The sequence below is a fragment of the Cyclopterus lumpus genome, chromosome 20, assembly GCF_009769545.1.
Source record: "Cyclopterus lumpus isolate fCycLum1 chromosome 20, fCycLum1.pri, whole genome shotgun sequence".
Classification (NCBI taxonomy): Eukaryota; Metazoa; Chordata; class Actinopteri; order Perciformes; family Cyclopteridae; genus Cyclopterus; species Cyclopterus lumpus.
In genome coordinates, this window is record NC_046985.1 from 13348817 (window position 1) to 13365733 (window position 16917).

Here is a 16917-nt window from a genome sequence, read left to right on the forward strand (position 1 = left end):
CAAGCCAGACCAAAAAAAAACAAATCTGATCCAAGAGCGTGATTTCTGACTGTCCTTGTGATGATCACGACCACTTCTCTCTGCAGTCAGGAGTCAGAGCTCAGGACCACTCCACACTGTCCTGCATCCTCTGTGGGAGGAGGAGGAGAAGGAGAAGGAGGAGGAGGAGGAGGAGGACCATCGGGTTCCTCCGAAGCACTACGGGATTATGTTTACTGAGTAACTGCGCAGAGTGAACCCTTTCATCCGCAGCATGAATTGGAGACATTTAAATGTGAGATAAGAAATCGTAGATAGACCCAACATGGTGGGGTGGGCTTTCAATATCGTTTTCTCTGTCTCTTTTTTTAAATTATTGTATAGACATCTGAATGCATGCATACACAACTAAAATGAATACACAGTGAATTACGAACAGTAAGATATCAATGTTATCCTATAATAATTTTATTCTAATTGCACTGCAATAAAACAATACAATGTACTATTGTTACAATATCACTGTTGTATAATTATGATCTATGATCACCTAGATTAAAATGTATCTGTCAGGCTGAATCGATGAACTGCTGTCGGTTGCAGTTTTTTGTGAGGCAACACTGACCTCGTCAGGTTTAGTTTGAAATTGCACCTCGATCAGAGAGTCCGAGATTAATAAACACAGCAATCAAGCCTTCACTAACAGCAATGCAACATCTCAGATAACGTTAACCCTCATTTAATTGAAATGACTGTGGGCTTCTTTTGATCCACCTTAATTGTATCAATGTATCTCTTCAACGTTTAGCCTGAAACAACTTAAAGGATAGTTTCACTATGTTGCCTCCAATGTAAGTGGTGGGAGATGCAATCCATAGTCCTCATTCTGCACATGAATGTATCCCAAAGTGTATCTGTAGTTAATATGAGGCGTAAGCAGAATGCCATCTTCGTGTCACCGTCCCTTCACTGCAGCTCAACAAGAAAACATCAGGGAAACAAACCGAGGGAATTCTGTACAGAAAGAAAGTACATCACTTTGGAAGATACCCATTTGAGTAATACTGTCGAAGCCACCATGGTAGGGGTAGAAGGACTTGAGGAACATGTGAACCTTTTCTATTTGGTCAAGTCTCTGCATCTGATGTTATTTGTCAGCAAAACTTTTGAACTTCATCCACCTCTAAATGTGGATGAAGTCCCTCCATCAGCTCTGATGTAACAGCCGGAACAGGAAGGGGGAGCTGTTCTCCGTCTTCATGCAGTTTCTGCATGAAAGCAAAGCTGCAGAGCGTTGGCAGGTGGTGGTGGAGCGTGTTCCGCTACTGCACTGCTGATGGTGTCGAGGTCACGGGAATTAACTGTCTCAAAAAATCTGAAAACACCCACGGCCATATTTTATTTTATTATCTTTGAGATGAGGAGCTGACGACTGTATGACTGATCAGGACTTCTGAATTGGCACACGTGCATCATAAAGTTTGTATTTCAGGTTTTTGCACAACATCAGCAACATAAATTATAATTTGGGTAAATAAGGTATTTGTAGCCTATAGCTAATAAACGCTTTGGGAACTCCAATGTAGCATCTATTAGCTGAAGTGCCCTGCTAAGGGAATGGCCGAGGGGGGAGCAGGAGGGGGGTAATTATATGGTGGCGCTTGCTCCGCTCACCTGACGACCAGGAGGTGTTGAACTTTCACCTCCGCAGTGACACATAGGCATCAACTGCTCCACTGCAGTCGCAGGTCAGCTGCGGTCAATTCTTTTTCTTTTTCTTTTTCTTTTTCTTTTTCTTTTTCTTTTTCTTCTTCTTCTTCTTCTTTTTTTTTTTTTGCATCGTCTTGTCCGCCTGAATTTCGAGGGCTTACTAAACCGGTTAAATCAGGATGTCAACAAGTGACGCAGGAGAGTTGGAACTCAGAGTTGGAGGAGGAGAGACAGCGACGCCTCTTCACGGGACAGCGCGAGCAACCGACCGAGCAACGCGGACCACAAGCGCAAGGTAGGCACACCATGTACTCAAAGGGCACACTAGTATTCAAAGGGCCCTTCACCAACGAGTTAGTACACTTCCAGTGTCCGTCGTGCTTCTTGTCGACCTTGCATATGTTGCGCCGAACGTTTTATGTCTCCGTTTGCTTTTCCGGAGACTTTGAGTTGTCGAGCAGCGTCGCGAGTCTCTTGAAGGGAGCCGAGCTGCGTGTATACATGTGTATGTTTAAGTTTCCAACGCGTGTCTGGAAAGATGTCCGTGTCAGCTCAGTCACACGAAAGTGCCTCACGACTCAACGGCCAACATGTGAGGATATTCGGCTCGGAGCTTGGCCGTGAATTCGACTCTCGGGTCCTCGGCTCCACATTGCCAGCCGCACAGTGTTTTAAACACGGGAATAACTTGTTCAGAGAGTCGAATTTGCACTAAAATGTGTATTGTGTTGATATTGTTGGATAACTACAGGTGTCCCGTGTTTGGAGAGTAGGCAGTATAACCATTTTAACTGATCTTGGTTTGACGGCAACACAACTAAAATACGGTTTAGTTTGACATGCTCTTTTTCTAACTCGTGTGTACTCGTGTGCACATCTGGGCTCGAGATCACTTTCAGAGAATAAATATCGGAAATATCCGAGGAGATTCTGAGCGTATGGTTTTGGACTGAGCACTGTGGCTGTTCTGTAAGCACTCGTGATGCGTTCAATTCCAAACATGCATACTTGGGCTGAGTTGTATTTGGATGCATTTGCTGGACTCTAAACAAACACTGTAATCCAAACATACTGCCACCCAGCATCATCCAGTGGATGTCTTTCAGTTCTATTTCAGTGGCTCAGCAGGCGAGCTCATACATGCACCTCCAGGCCTGCCATGGATACACAAGGCAGCTGCCTGTGCATGTTCGGAGCCCTACCTCTGTTGATTGTCTGCACATCCTCCTGCTAATACCTTCTAAACCTATACCTCTTGTACAACCACCTATAGGCTAAATAAGTAAACAGCTCCCCTGGAAGTCTGACAGCCGATGAAGGTGTGTCAGCAAACCAAACAAGTTTCATGTTGCCTCATGCAGTCACTTAAAGTCATTAGGTTGAAGACGTTTAGGGTGTAAATCATTTGCGGTGGTTGGAAACATTACACACGTTTGTCAGTGTTGAGTACACACCCACACCGAAGTTCAGGCCGCGCTAATTATGTAAGTGTGTGCTGGCAGATACGACCACACACCCACGGCGAGGCGGACATGAAGCGAGGAATACGCCAACATACTTGTATGAGCCATGGGCATAATGGAGCAGCCCAAAGATACAAAGACAAAGATGGCAATTATGCATACAATCACAAACCATCAGAACAAACTGTTCTCACGGCCCAACATGCAGCGTTGACTGGAGTTTACCGTTTGTTTGTTTCATCACAACACATTTGGGAAAACTAGTCCTCTAAAGTAGGGCTGCAACCAACAAAATATTTTATATTTCAATTAATCTGTCATTTATTTTTCTCATGTCTGTTAAATGCTGTTAAAAATTCCCAAAGCCCATGCTGGCATTTTTTTATTTGCTTTGCTTCATTCCATATGCAATGATATGGAAAGCAGAACAATCCTCATATGTTATATAGAGAATGAATAAAATCGTTTATTGAGTCACAAAATGTTGTTGTTGGATTTAGTTTCTTTTTGCTGATCAACTGTCACTGTTGTTCCCAACTGTTCATACTTGTATTACAGGAATGTCTGTTGTAGTTCCTGAGAAGTACCTGGAGAGCCTGATGAGTAGCACAGCTAAATTTAAGATTTATTTTTTTCAAACGAATAGACCAGAAATTATTATTTAATCAAAATTGCCAAAAGTCAATTGTTACAGCTTCTTCACAGTAAACATATTTGCTGGTTTGCTTCGTCTTCTGTGATTTTAAATTATATCTCTTTGGGTTATTGACTGGTGGTTACATAACTTAAACAATTTGTGTAAGTCAATTTGGACTACTTTCTGACATTTTACAATGAATAGATTAATGTAGTAAATAACCGATGAGAAAAGCCCTCAAATGCAGACTTAAAGATGTGAAGAAATATATTGATCATGTGTAGGAAGAAAATCACGACTCAAATAGAATTACAAACCTCGAGTAGATTGGTCACATTATCCGACTGCAACCGTAGTCCTTTTTAACACCAACTGTTCTAGTTAATATTGTCGAAAAAATGTTGTGCAAACTATGTATTAGTTGATGCTGCAACTAATACATATGTTCAATATTGATAAGCTTGCTGATGGTTTTCTTAATCAGTGAATCGTCTTTTGGATTTTACAATTTCAGGAAATAATTCAATACCTAAGTTGACATTTGAATAGCTTCTTTTGTTTGTTTTGGATTAATATGTCTTTTATTTATTCACACCTACAGCCACAGACGATGTGCTTTCTGGTGTTGACAAGTTAGATATTTTTTTTTAAAAAGCTTCCCAAAACATACCATTTTGCAGCTTTCTACCCAAACTAAAGGAATATCTTTGGGTTTTATATGTTTGGTTGGACAAAACAAGCCAATTGAAGATGACAACTGAATGGCTCTAGAGACTTGTGATGGGCATGCTTCTGACTTTCTTTTATGGACTAAACCAGTAATCTTAAACCTCAGACTTCTGTATCTTTTGAGCTCAGGTAGAGAAAATGAGAGGGAAACATCGCCCCATCAACTCTTACTGCTTTACTAAACAAACATGGTTATCTACAGGTTTACATGCACCGCTATCAGTGTGATGTGATCATGTTCTTCTGCTGCCTCGGGAGAGGTAGGATCAAAAGCCCCCAGTACCCTCCACATGGAAGGCATGTCGGCCTTGGCACCGAAGTAGCTGTTGGAGAGCATAAAGATCCTCCCTCTATTTGTTGCTCCCTGCTTCTCTCTTATGTCATGTCAGGCTTTTACAATGAGCAAACAGGGATTAAGCTATAATGAGTTGGCCCTGAAGGCAAGGTGGATCTGGAGAGGTAGAGATGCTCCTTGTTATTGAAAAAAGGTAGAGAAAGAAAAATCTAAATGCTTCACTTTGTGATCACGCGAACCACCACAGGGCACCCGATACAGCAAAGGAGAGAAAGGGATCCTGGAATGTACTGTGAGAGCTGTCCATTTAATGTGTTATGGTCAATGAACAAAGGTCCTAGTGACACGTAGACTTCTTTAGATAACTGCCTCACCTTTGTTCTGGTGTCATCATCGTGCTCAGCAGTTGGCACAGTAGCGTGGGGCAGCGTTGGATTGCAGCAGTAAAATGTGCATGTGCATGTGCATGTTTTAGTGACTGTGGGAGTGTTAGCTCTGGTTGTAAGAGAAAGTGTGGGGAGAGCAAAGTGGAATTGTTATATAACTACAGTGTATCAGTCCAGCATTGTGGAACTGATAAGAAGAGAGAAGCACGGCGATCTGGCTTTCCTTCAATGAACCATTGGTACTTATTTAAATTGTCTATAACCTTGTGCTCGAACAGTACTTTTTTGAGGGGGCATTTTGGAGACAAAATGATTAATGATTTATAATGTTCAGCATATTAAAAATACATACCATACTTACCCATTTGATGCTGGGCAAGAAATTGAATTCAAGCTTCATTGTTTGTTACTGTGTATAGAGCACATGCACTAAGAAGCTTAATCCACACCTTGTGTCGACCATGTCCAGCTTGGATTTACCCCTTGTTGAAATGCTTTCCGCTGTGATTTAAGGTCTGGCCTATTTTGACAGTATTTGGACATTGTATTGCATATTTTGCTGGACAGTGACTTGCACAGTTTCATGAATTAGTAGTATTTATTTTTTCTGTCTAAAATAAATGACATTCCGGCCATCGGGAAAGGCAAACTCTATGTAGAAGAAGGGCTTGCAGCAGCAGGAACGCTATCTTTGTGGCCCCAGCTGCTTCATTGTGGGGTTTATACTGTGACGGGCGGTAGGACTGGAACCAGCACATTACATTTTTCCACAAATGAAAATCGTAATTATTTTAGCCTATCGTTAGAATTAACTCCCTCATCTTCTCTGGGTTTCCTTTTTTTGTTTAGAGAACAGCAGAATGAAAAGATCAGTGAACGGTTCCAGCAGGAGAATCATGATGATGATAATAAGGAAGAAACTGGAAAGCAGTGTCACCCATCAGCCATCAGACAGGAAGATACACACAAAGGTGACTTGCACACACACGCACACATCAGACAAATGTACAGCATGTAATATACAGTATTCTGTACACTTCGGTATTCTATATCATCTTTAAATTTACAGCAGTGACCAAAACATAATCCCCTATTCTGAATCTATTGCAGCACTAATATTAAGGCCATATCAACTAAAAAAGGAAGAGGCCGCTCATTGTGTTGAGTCAAAGGTCCAAAACCAGAAGCCCACTGGACCCAGATTCACCGCCTGCCTCCACCTTAGACTCTCCAAAAATGCAGGCCTTGACAAGCCAGAGCTAAGACTCAAGACGAATTTAGACCCCTGTTTGCACAGGTAAGCAAGGAAAGAAATAGATTATTTCCTGAGCCAAGTATTAATGAAACTCAGTGCTGATTTATAATGTGCATGCTGTATTTATTAGCTGCTTGCTATCTTAAATGAGTCTTGCTATTCCCTAAACTTTCCCCAACAATGGGCTGTTGTTAAGCCGGACAGACCAGCCGGACGTCTGTGCTCAGTCACTGAAATAACAAGTCCTCTCTAACATTTAGTCAAACAGTAACTGAACCACTGAACCCTGTCTGCATACTCAAGAATGTGGCACGCTATCTGGAAGCGTCAGCTCTTTGTATTAACAAGGAAGTACACCCGGTTGTGTGACCTCTATGTGACCACTAGTAGGTCAGACGTGGTGTGATGATTCTGTTTGTTTGTCTGTCCCTCAGTTAACGACATGCACATCTTTGTTAGTATGGTGACTTCACACTACGTGCCCTGGTATCCAGTATAGGAAAATAAAAAGCTCTCGGGGAAGCTTTTACTTTCCTTACCCACCTTATCATTAACCATCTACCAGTCGGCTGTTTATTTTTACATCACAGTACTTCCTCAAGGCAGCAATATAAGACAATTAATTGGAGGTCATTTTAGGTTGGACTTCTCTCCTGAGGGAAAAGTGATTGTACTTTTCTTTAGATATAATCTGATATGACTTAATTGCTTTTCACATAGTGAATGGTGGAGAAGGTTTGTATGTGCTGCACATTTTCCCTTGAGCATATTTGCCTGTAGATTGCAAACGCCATATAGAGATTGCAAACGGGCTTTATTGGTTCAACAGAGAACACACCCCTTTTAGTGTCTGCCTGTCACCTGCAGTATGTTCATGCCATCCAACATAACCTTATATAGACAATTGGCACTGTGTATGTGTGTCTGTGTGTGTGTGCAGTACGCCCATCTGTGATCCATGCGCTATCATATTCAAAGCAAATTGTTCAATAAACAGTCAGGGAAAGATGAACAAAGGAGAGGAATGCTGACCATCCTGTTGATCAGCATTGCTGTGACAAATGTGAGACATCCAATCCCTCAAATGTGTCTCATAAACCCAGTGGCGAGCACAGAATATCTGCCTGTGTTATTAGCTTTTACTCTAAACTGTATCAGCAATCAAATTATGTAACAGTTTATTTTCACATCCAGACTATCAGTTTTATAATGTTTTTAGCTGGTTGGTCCTAATGCCAATTAAGTCTTGCTGTCAAACCTTACTTAACAATCAAGAATCCCCAACATCTCAATATGAAATATTGCACAATACACAACATCAAAAGCCAAGACAGACAGAAAGACATTCTCTCCTCTCAATCAAGTTAAGTGTCCATGATGTATCTTTGAAAGTATATTTCCTGTAAACTTGTACAACAGTGCAACTAGTTGATTAACTGATTTATTGTGTGATTAACACCAGTAATAACAATACTAAAGCATAGTTCTGTAACAATCAATTGTGCAACACATCACACTCGAAATATCAAGTGTGATGTGTTTAAAGGTCTGCATGCAAACATGCAGACCTTTAATGACCTTTAACAACCCAAGGGTGCATCAGCACCCTTGGGTTGTTTTAGGCAAATTCATGATAAATTCAGGTAAATACAGCGGCACTCTGGTGCTGCACTTCTCACATGGATTTATCGTCACGTGTGTCCTGCTGCCTTCTGATGCTGCAGGGATTTAATGGACTGAAGGAGCTTTTATAGTAGCCTTCAAAGCAGCTGTGAAAAGCAGATCACCCAGATTCATTCATAGATCAGTGCAGACTACTTTTGGCCCCTGGACTGCCCTGCTTTAACCACAGTGTTTAATTGAAAGTATTTAGTAGCACTGATTAAGTGTATTTTTATTTGACACCAATCTCAAAATAACGTTCTAGGAACCTCTCTCTAGGTATGCACTCCATTGTTGTGGTTTTTTTCCGAAATGACCCGGAATCAAAACGGCATTGCATACCCTATAAAAACCTAATAAAAAAATGTCCCCCTTCATGTCCCTTCCCAGGCTCCATAAATTTAAACCGGAGAGCAGACAGTTTAACTAGAACTACTAAGTAGGTCTCTATTATAAAGACTTACACAATGCAGCCAATCAGAATTGAGTATTCAACCAGACCAGTATATATATGTAATAACATAAGTTCCACAGCAACCATATTCATCATATCATAAATTAAAGAAAACAGTCTTCGGTCTTCATATAGAGGGTATCTGTAAAATGTTTTGCATACTGTATACTATGTCCAATCTGCAGTTACGTGACTGGTGGAATCTGTAATAGTATGACTAATGGTTTTCATGTCTTCCCTCACTTCTGTTCTGCCAGTTTAACTGAAACACAGCAGGCAGAGACTGACAACCGCAGCTGTCAAGTAAGAATTTGCTGGAATCATTACAATGTAGAATGCTATCTAAAAACAAATGTTAAACATATTCCCAACCAATCAATACTTACAGTAACAAGTAATAAGTTAAAAGCGAATGCATTTTGAAATTCACAAAGTAATTGTCTGTGTAAACATCCCAACATGATAAGTGGCATTGCGTGTTCTTGAAAACATCAGAATGATTATTGTTTTAGCGACAGGGTGTGTGTACTTTTGGGTGTGTGTCCTTGAAAATCTCCTGTTTTTCAAGATAACCTGTTTGTCATGGCCTTAATCTCTTAAATATAAATCAGGATACAGTATCTATATTATTATTTTTCTCTTGACAGGATAATGGACAAACGTCCCTAGCCCACACCTCTATAAAGAAAGCCAGTGACTCTACATTATCTGAAAGGATACCATTTCCAGCCAAGAAGAAAGAAGAGGTCATCCCAGATGTTTGCAATGAACTAGAGACAACCAGGGACTTGAGTATAACTCATAGTTTCTCAAATGGGGAGTTTGGATCACATGAGTTTATTGGCTTGCACATATTTCCATGTGGGCCACAACCAACGAGTGATGCTAGATCAGTTGAGTTTGAAGAGGATATAAAAGACCATACAAGGTTTGAGAAGCATACTGATCTTGTGGAACTGTCCAACCCTACTAGAACCATGTTGTCTTCCACTGTGGTAACAGTTCTTGCTCCACACCGGAATGGCCGGCAAAAACGGACCAAAAGACCTGAGTTTACAGGCAATTCCGAAGCCCAGGGGAGTTTACAAGATGTGACAAACACTGCGGCAAACCGTGCCCATGAACGCTTTCAGGAGACTGGAGACAGCTCATTGACAGATGGATCGCAAGCGCAACCAAGGGCGCCATTTCTGGGTACCAGGAGGAATACTGCGGACTGGTCAACAAAGAGTGGACCCTCAAGCTTTGACTATGAATCTAAGAGGAAAATTATTCAGACTGTCTCTTTGGATGTGAACTTTGGGAGGATGAACAATAAAAACATGTATGGAGGTGCTGTAAGCCCTGTTACCACAGCTGCCCCTCTGTCTCCCCTCTCCCTTGAACCAAACGAACAAAGGAGGAATCCACACACAGATCATCAAGGAGGATTGTCATCTTTAAGCTCAAAACCAACAACCAGCAGTATGCTTCTGTCTTTAAGAAGAATCAACTCAAATGGCAAGAACAGTAATGCTGCCTCCCCCATCCCTGAGAAAAATAATTTGCCTCTGAGCAGTTCGCCACGTGATCAAGATGGACAATTATTCACAACACACCTTTCTCAAACCTTTCTCAATAATAACTATGGGCAAGAAAGGTCAAAGCCTCTCCTCTCTTCACCGCCCATTTCTTATAGGACAACTGAAACTGGGCCGATATTTTCTCAATCATCCTCCAGCCAAAGAGAAAGGAACACATTTGAAACATGCTTCTCTTCAGCTTTACGGACAAGTGAAGACACACCCTTTGCCCAACAAGCTCAAACAATGTCTAGGACCGAATCCAGTCTTTCATGTTTCAAACAAGCATTTCCAATTAGAGGGCCAACAGAGAGGCGAGAGAACTGCAAGGGTTCAGACAAAAGTACAAATGTATTCTCAGAGAGCTCTGCCTCTTCAACGAGACATTCCCTCCTAAATACCCATTCCCTCTCTAGAAGGACTGCCCTAACAGCCACTTCCTTTTGGAAACAAGTTAAAGAAATCAAAGAAAAATCAAACACACCCGTAGTTCCACCCTGTAATGATAATAGAGACTTTGCCTCTCCAAGTCCAACTGACACAAACAGATTTAGTAGTCAAATCCCCAATAACGGAGACACCAATAACACAACAGAGTCAGTTGGCAAAGGTAACATGAACCTTATTATGAAAAATCAGGGAGGAACTGAGAACCTCAAACAAAGAAAAGCTGAGGATTCACCTGACCAAAGATCAGACAGGCTTGTCAAACAACAATATGGCTCCAATTTGAACAACAGAGAACCACAAAAACCTCATAGTTTGTCTGATGTTTTCTCTTGTTCTAAAATTAGCAGAGCTACAGAGCAAACAACGCTGAGTCATCCTCCCAAAGATCTCAGTAGGCATGATGTAAATACTAAGTCATTTACAGCAAACGCAACTGAATTACTACCTACTTGGCTAAATCCCAAGAGCTCAAATACACCCACTGAGAGCAGCAGCAAGTACAATAATGATTATTGCACATCCAAAACCAACAGCACCCCCGCATCTTCACACAACAAGGACTCTCAAAAGTTTACCAAACCGCCTCTTTCTCTTGCGACTACCAACACTCTTAGTAGTCAAGCTCTTACCTCAAAAACTATCTCCGGTCTACCCCTCACCACAAACACTAAAACTACTTCCTCCATCCACTCTCATCCAGTTGCTTTACAGACCAATATTTGCACTTCACCATACACTGGCTCTTCCTCCCAAACACCCAAATTCACCAACACAACCCATGCCTCACCTCTTGGCTTTGAAAGAAGCTTTTCTTCTGTTCACAAGCCTTTCCACCATAAAACTATATCTAGTCTGAGTACCGCAGACCATGCTTTCTCTAAAACAAACTACAGTCCAGTATCCTCTGCTTCCACCAGCTATTCTTTTGCCACTGGCAGCCATCCTGCAGCCATAACTGCTCCAAGCACATCCCTCCTTACCTCTCCTGTAACTTGTGCCATTGCATCTTCTTCCACTACTATCCCTGTTTCCTCTCTCTCAACCCCACCTGCTACCACTATCATTATCAGCTCCAACGACTCAGTCACTTCCAGCCTTAAGGAGAGAAAGACATTCTCAAACAGCCAAGAAAGCGATCCAAAGAAACTGCACTATGTAGAAGGAAAGCGAGTGAGAAGAGTTACATGGGAAGACTCTGTGGATCTGAAGCATTCTGAGCCTGTGACAGGTGAGAAGTCAGAGCTATTTCAAGTCCCAACGAGTTCCAGCTCTCCGCAAGGCGGCAAAGTTCCGTCCATCTTTTCCTTTCACAGATCAAGCAGTCCAACCACAAATGCATCTCATCTTTGCTCCCCTAGCCCAAAAACCTCCAGCATACAGGTGGAGAAAGGAGGGAAGTATCGATCCTTGTCATCTGACTCTGCTGATTTAGCATCGAGAGAGCAAACACCTAGTGGCACTATGATCTTCGACCAAAGAAGACGGGACATAACCACACCCAGACCAGAGAGGACACTCTCAGCGGAGTCTGGCACACTTCAGGACTGTTCTTCTGCTCCTCTCTCCCTCCCTTCTGACTTTTCAAGTGGTTATAAGCTTCGCTATAGCTCCCCACCTTACTCCACTCTCATCTCTACCAGGTCAACACAGGGAGAAACAAAGACTATATTACCCAGATCACCCCTCTTCCAACAGTCTCAGTCAAATTATACGCCACATCTTTCTATATGTACTGATTCAGTTGCAGCCATGACCTTGCCCAAGTCCAAACCTCCTCTGTTGCCTATCACCCTCCCCACGCCCTTATCTTTGCCTTTCCAAATCAAAACCACCACCAAAAGAAATGCAAAGTGTGGGGTTTCAGAAACTGATCAAGTCAACAACAATCAAAGCAAGAGCAACAGTCAAGATTGCCAGAATTGTCCGGTATTACTTGTCGACAACAGACTTCATGAGGCACAGAACTCCTTCTCAACATGTTTAACTGAGACATTGGTTTACAGTATTAAATCTAATACAGCTGCCCCAAGGAAGACCACACCTAAACATTTGCAAAATACCGCAAACACACAGGCTCCTGTGGAGACCAAGTTAAGTCAACAGTCACACAGAATGCAAAGTGAGGAGGCTGCAAGAGAACCACATCGTCATTCAGATCAGAGTTCGAGTGGTAGCAGTTCAAGCTCTAACGGAAGAATGAAGGAGAATGTGCTTGGTATAAGCAGATTGTTTTCAGTGGAGAGCAACAATGAACAAAGCCCAAAGAAAAGTCTGTTTGCACTGAAGAAAACTGCCACACCACACACCAGTTTGTCAAGATCCCAGTCAGAGAGGGCTAGCAAGACTAATAACAAAATGGACCAGGTCCTTACCAAGCTGAGACAAACATTCAGCTCCAGGCGGTCTGATGATGATGTATTATTTCCATGGAAATGGAAGCGAGCTTCTCAAACACCTTCTCTTAGTGGATCAAATGATGTCAGTGATATCACTGTTGAGAATCCCCAAAAGCTAGAGCAGCAAGAGCAGAAGAAAGGGATGTTGCTTAAGGACAATGAGAAGGGAACAGAGGGTACCAATAGATGGACAACAAAAAACAGATACACTCTCATACCACCCTTAGCTGCTGGGAGTACAATGGCAGGAGATGAGCTTTACATTTGCCCAGACAAATCAACTCAGGAAACTGACCAAGACAAGCAAACTGCTTATGCAGTACACATGGAAAACCAACCTCATTTGACAATAACCAGCCCAACAATGCACCAATTAGACTTTTACAAAGACAACGGGACAGATGACAAACCAACAAACCAGCTCCTCTATTGTAGAGATCCCAGTCCTGGTACGATCTCTAACCCCTCTCCTGATTATCCCACCCAGTACAGGAAGTCCACATCCAGCCCCAGGAGCCCCTTCTCCCCATTCTCCTCTCTTTCCCCTGTCTCTCAATTTACCTCAATGGATTTGACAGATGACAGTGTATTCTACAGCCCAAAGTTACAGCGTCAGAGAGAATCCCCCTCACCATGCGAACCGGGAGAGGGAATCCGCCTGGGGGGTTCAAGAAGAAGCCGGGCATCTACTGGTCCTCCAAGTGCAGGTCCAGGACAGGACAAGGACTGCTTGGCATCCTCCTATGCAGACTTAAAGTATGGCATTGAGCCTGGGAGGTCGTTTTCTGTGAGTTCGGTACTTTCCAGTCGTCCCTCAGGGCCTGGGCGTATCTCCACTGGAACCCGGTTCATGAGTGTGGGTGACCTAACTGACTCTGCATTAACATGTCGAGACACTCACAAGGACTTGGATCAGTGGTCTATTACTCCTGATTGGACCACAGCATATGATTGCCAGCCCAATAAGGGCCATCAACTGTCATATTTCTCCAGCGACCCTGGTAAAATGAGATCAAGATCTCTTCCTCGATCACTGACTAGGCGCTTAGCAAATTCGGGCTCAGAAGTCTTAACTTCTCCACCTGTAACAACTACAACCTCAGCCCGCCTTAGGAGCCCTAACATGAACACTTGTCACTTTCCATGGGATACAGAAGGTCCTCCAACCCCTCCTCCAACCCCTCCCCTGTCACCAGTGTCCAGACCCATGTCAAAACCTCCCAGCCTTTCCTCCCCCACCTTCCCGAGTTCATCAGGAGCATCACAGCAAGTGGACAACCTGTCTCCCAGAGGGCTTTTGCCCTCCAGAGGTTATGTATCCAGCCTTAGTACCTTTGAGGAGTCTTCAGACAGCAGCTCAGACACGACAACAGATGATGAATATTACTTAGAAACAGGTGAAGACAAAGAAAAAGAGACAGAATTGTGAAGGCAGAACAATTGCTTTAAATCCTCCCATCTGTCAAGTCTTTGTTTTTCTCAACTTCATTATAAACGAGAAGAAAGATGGGCCAACATGTATCTTATTCTGTCAAGGGACCTCCTTTGTCTCCTGTTTTTTGTTCTCTGCTCTCTCATTCTCACAAAGGAGACTTGAGGTCAATAGAGACCGTTTGTTACTGCATGATTTGCATTGTCAAAAAGACAAATGAGCAAGCAGGATATTGTCAGCAAAGTTTTAAATATGGTAAAGTATGTACAGTATACTGTATATAACTGCATAATTGCAATCTTCATTGTTTAACATTTATAGTGTACTACTGTGTAAAGTTATAATTATTCCATAACACTTATCTTTAGGTTTGCATTTCATCCAGTGCTGAGTAATGTTGATAAATGTGCTATCATGTAATATTTCATTGTCTGTTTTCTTCTATGTTTGAAGATTGAAATGAATTGTGGTAATCGCATAATGCAGATTTATTGAAAACATTTTGTTTAAATTATTCTAAGGTAATATGTAATCATACTGTATCTTACAATTTAATGTTTAATGTCAAACATTATAAAGTACTTTGTACAGTGCTTGCTTTTATTTGCACAGTGACAATCTAAAGTCTTAATATCTATTTTTTAAATAAATGTAGTATTTACAGCAAATTTAAGTTTGTGTTAAATAAGTCTTTTTGCTTAAAAAGTTAGGTAGACTCTTTATCCAGACACAATCGCAGCCTTTACATGCCATCATAAGTGAACTGGTATGCTAAGTATCCAGCCTGCAGGGAAATTATGACCATAATAATCACAATGCTTTGCTGGACGCTGTTGTTAAAAAGTGTGTGTTGTTAGGTGTGGCTTCAACCGTTTCACATTATTCGAGTGGGTGTTTCCTTTTTGTTCTTAGCTGTGGCAACACATAAACTGTTATGGTGATGGTTAGATAAAACATCCATTAGACTGGGTGGATTGAGTTGTAAAATTGTCGCTGCATGTGTATGTTTGCACGTCATGTACTTTGTTTCCTTGTCCACCCCTTCACTGTATAATTTGTACCAGAGAGACATTTACACGTAAACAATACATTCTGCTTCGTATTATTTGCCATGACATCAACTGGGAAAGGCATTATTACTTTACATCATGTGATAGTCTTCAGAGCAATTATGTTGAGTCTGTTTTCCATCCTATGTCATATGTCATAAAACAAAGTGCAGCACTGCAGCGATGAAACACTTTCTCCAGCCAGCAGCTTCATCAAGAGCTCTGGGTTCCCTGAGTAAAGACTTGTTGAGGCCACGAAGCTGATAAGAGACTTATCTTGTGTTTTGTACCATGATAAAGACCACAAGCGGCAATATTTAAGTGCTGCTATAGCTAGACATTGGGTGAATGTAGCCGGATGTACTTAGCTTGTATACTGAATGTATGTGAAGTCCACAGAAATATGTTTACTTGTGTTAAATCTACTAACATTCTTAATTTAAGGCTTACCAAATCCACAAACCAAATATACACGAGGCAGACTTGCAATCATTTTTATTTTCCCTGATAAGATAGAAACATTTTGTTTGAATAGGTACTTTTTAAAATGATTTCTTAACATTTTGGTGAGAAAAAGTAGGATTTGAAGCTCCCTCCATCTGTGCGTCTCGTTAAATGAACCTGTAAAGCTGCATTCTCTGCAGTATGGAATCCACTAAATGCAGAGGACAGCAGTATCAGCTTTCACGAAATAACAAACAGCTTTTACTTCTCATGGAGAGTTGCAGCACCTGGCATGTGGGCATCAAACAGCCTGGGGAGGTGGTGTGTGTGTGTGTGTGTGTGTGTGTGTGTGTGCATGTGCATGTGTGAAAGTGAAACAAAGAATAGCTTTGAACAGTGATTTGAGGCACAATATCATACATATTGTTATGGAATGATGTAGTCTGGTTTTATTTTGATATACTGAATCCTTTAAGTATTGAATACACAGTAGGAAATCTGTTTTAGATTTAATAATTCTACATGTTATTTTGTTATTTTATAATTCTGAGAAATGTTTTTTTGCCTGTTGACGCTTGTTAACCACCACACTGGACATATATACTGGTTCAAATAAAATGTTGATTATCATGGAGAAATGTGTTCTTGTGAGTGGAGCTCTTTGACCATCTAGTGGTTGCTTAGTGTATTTACTGTAGTTATGTGAAATCATAATAACTGAAAAGCTCACCACCCATGAGGATTAATTCCACACTGTTTGGGTCATGTGACCTACAATCCTCGCAATAGCTTGATTATAGAATGAATTCTGTGGTCAGCTTTTTGCAGGCAAACTCAGATGAGATGTTGTCAATGATCATAAACAACTCCCGATATTCAGTTTGACGTTTCTTTGACAAAAAGTGTTTACCAACTCACTCTTCCGCTCTTGTCGTGTCGAAACATGAAAAGCAACTCTTTTGGTTGGAACGCTGTTCTCGGGAAGTGCTGCAGGAGTTTTTAATTAATGATATA

At 41.6% G+C, this 16917-nt stretch overlaps 1 protein-coding gene across 3 annotated transcripts; it reads left to right on the top strand.

Moving 5' to 3' along the window:
* The first annotated feature begins 1302 nt into the window (after positions 1 to 1302).
* Positions 1303 to 16575, top strand: LOC117749546 (mucin-3A-like). Of its 3 annotated transcripts, XM_034560164.1 has the most exons (6): positions 1303 to 1984; positions 6049 to 6170; positions 6310 to 6496; positions 8828 to 8873; positions 9218 to 11810; positions 11941 to 13105. In XM_034560164.1, exons 1-6 carry the CDS (start codon positions 1869 to 1871, stop codon positions 12012 to 12014), a joined length of 3138 nt encoding a protein of 1045 aa, XP_034416055.1. In that variant the 5' UTR covers positions 1303 to 1868; the 3' UTR covers positions 12015 to 13105. The 3 variants fall into 3 exon arrangements, with proteins under 3 accessions (XP_034416055.1, XP_034416054.1, XP_034416056.1); XM_034560163.1 differs by having other exon boundaries at positions 1337 to 1984; positions 9218 to 16575; XM_034560165.1 differs by lacking the exons at positions 8828 to 8873; positions 11941 to 13105 and having other exon boundaries at positions 1810 to 1984; positions 9218 to 9297.
* Positions 16576 to 16917: the final 342 nt, after the last annotated feature.

Excerpts from the sequence above, each read along its gene's own strand:
- LOC117749546 (XM_034560163.1), top strand. The coding sequence starts at position 1,869 with ATGTCAACAAGTGACGCAGGAGAGTTGGAACTCAGAGTTGGAGGAGGA. Across the intron at positions 6,497-8,827 it reads TTAGACCCCTGTTTGCACAG|TTTAACTGAAACACAGCAGG; the intron begins GTAAGCAAGGAA and ends CTGTTCTGCCAG. Across the intron at positions 8,874-9,217 it reads CTGACAACCGCAGCTGTCAA|GATAATGGACAAACGTCCCT; the intron begins GTAAGAATTTGC and ends TTCTCTTGACAG.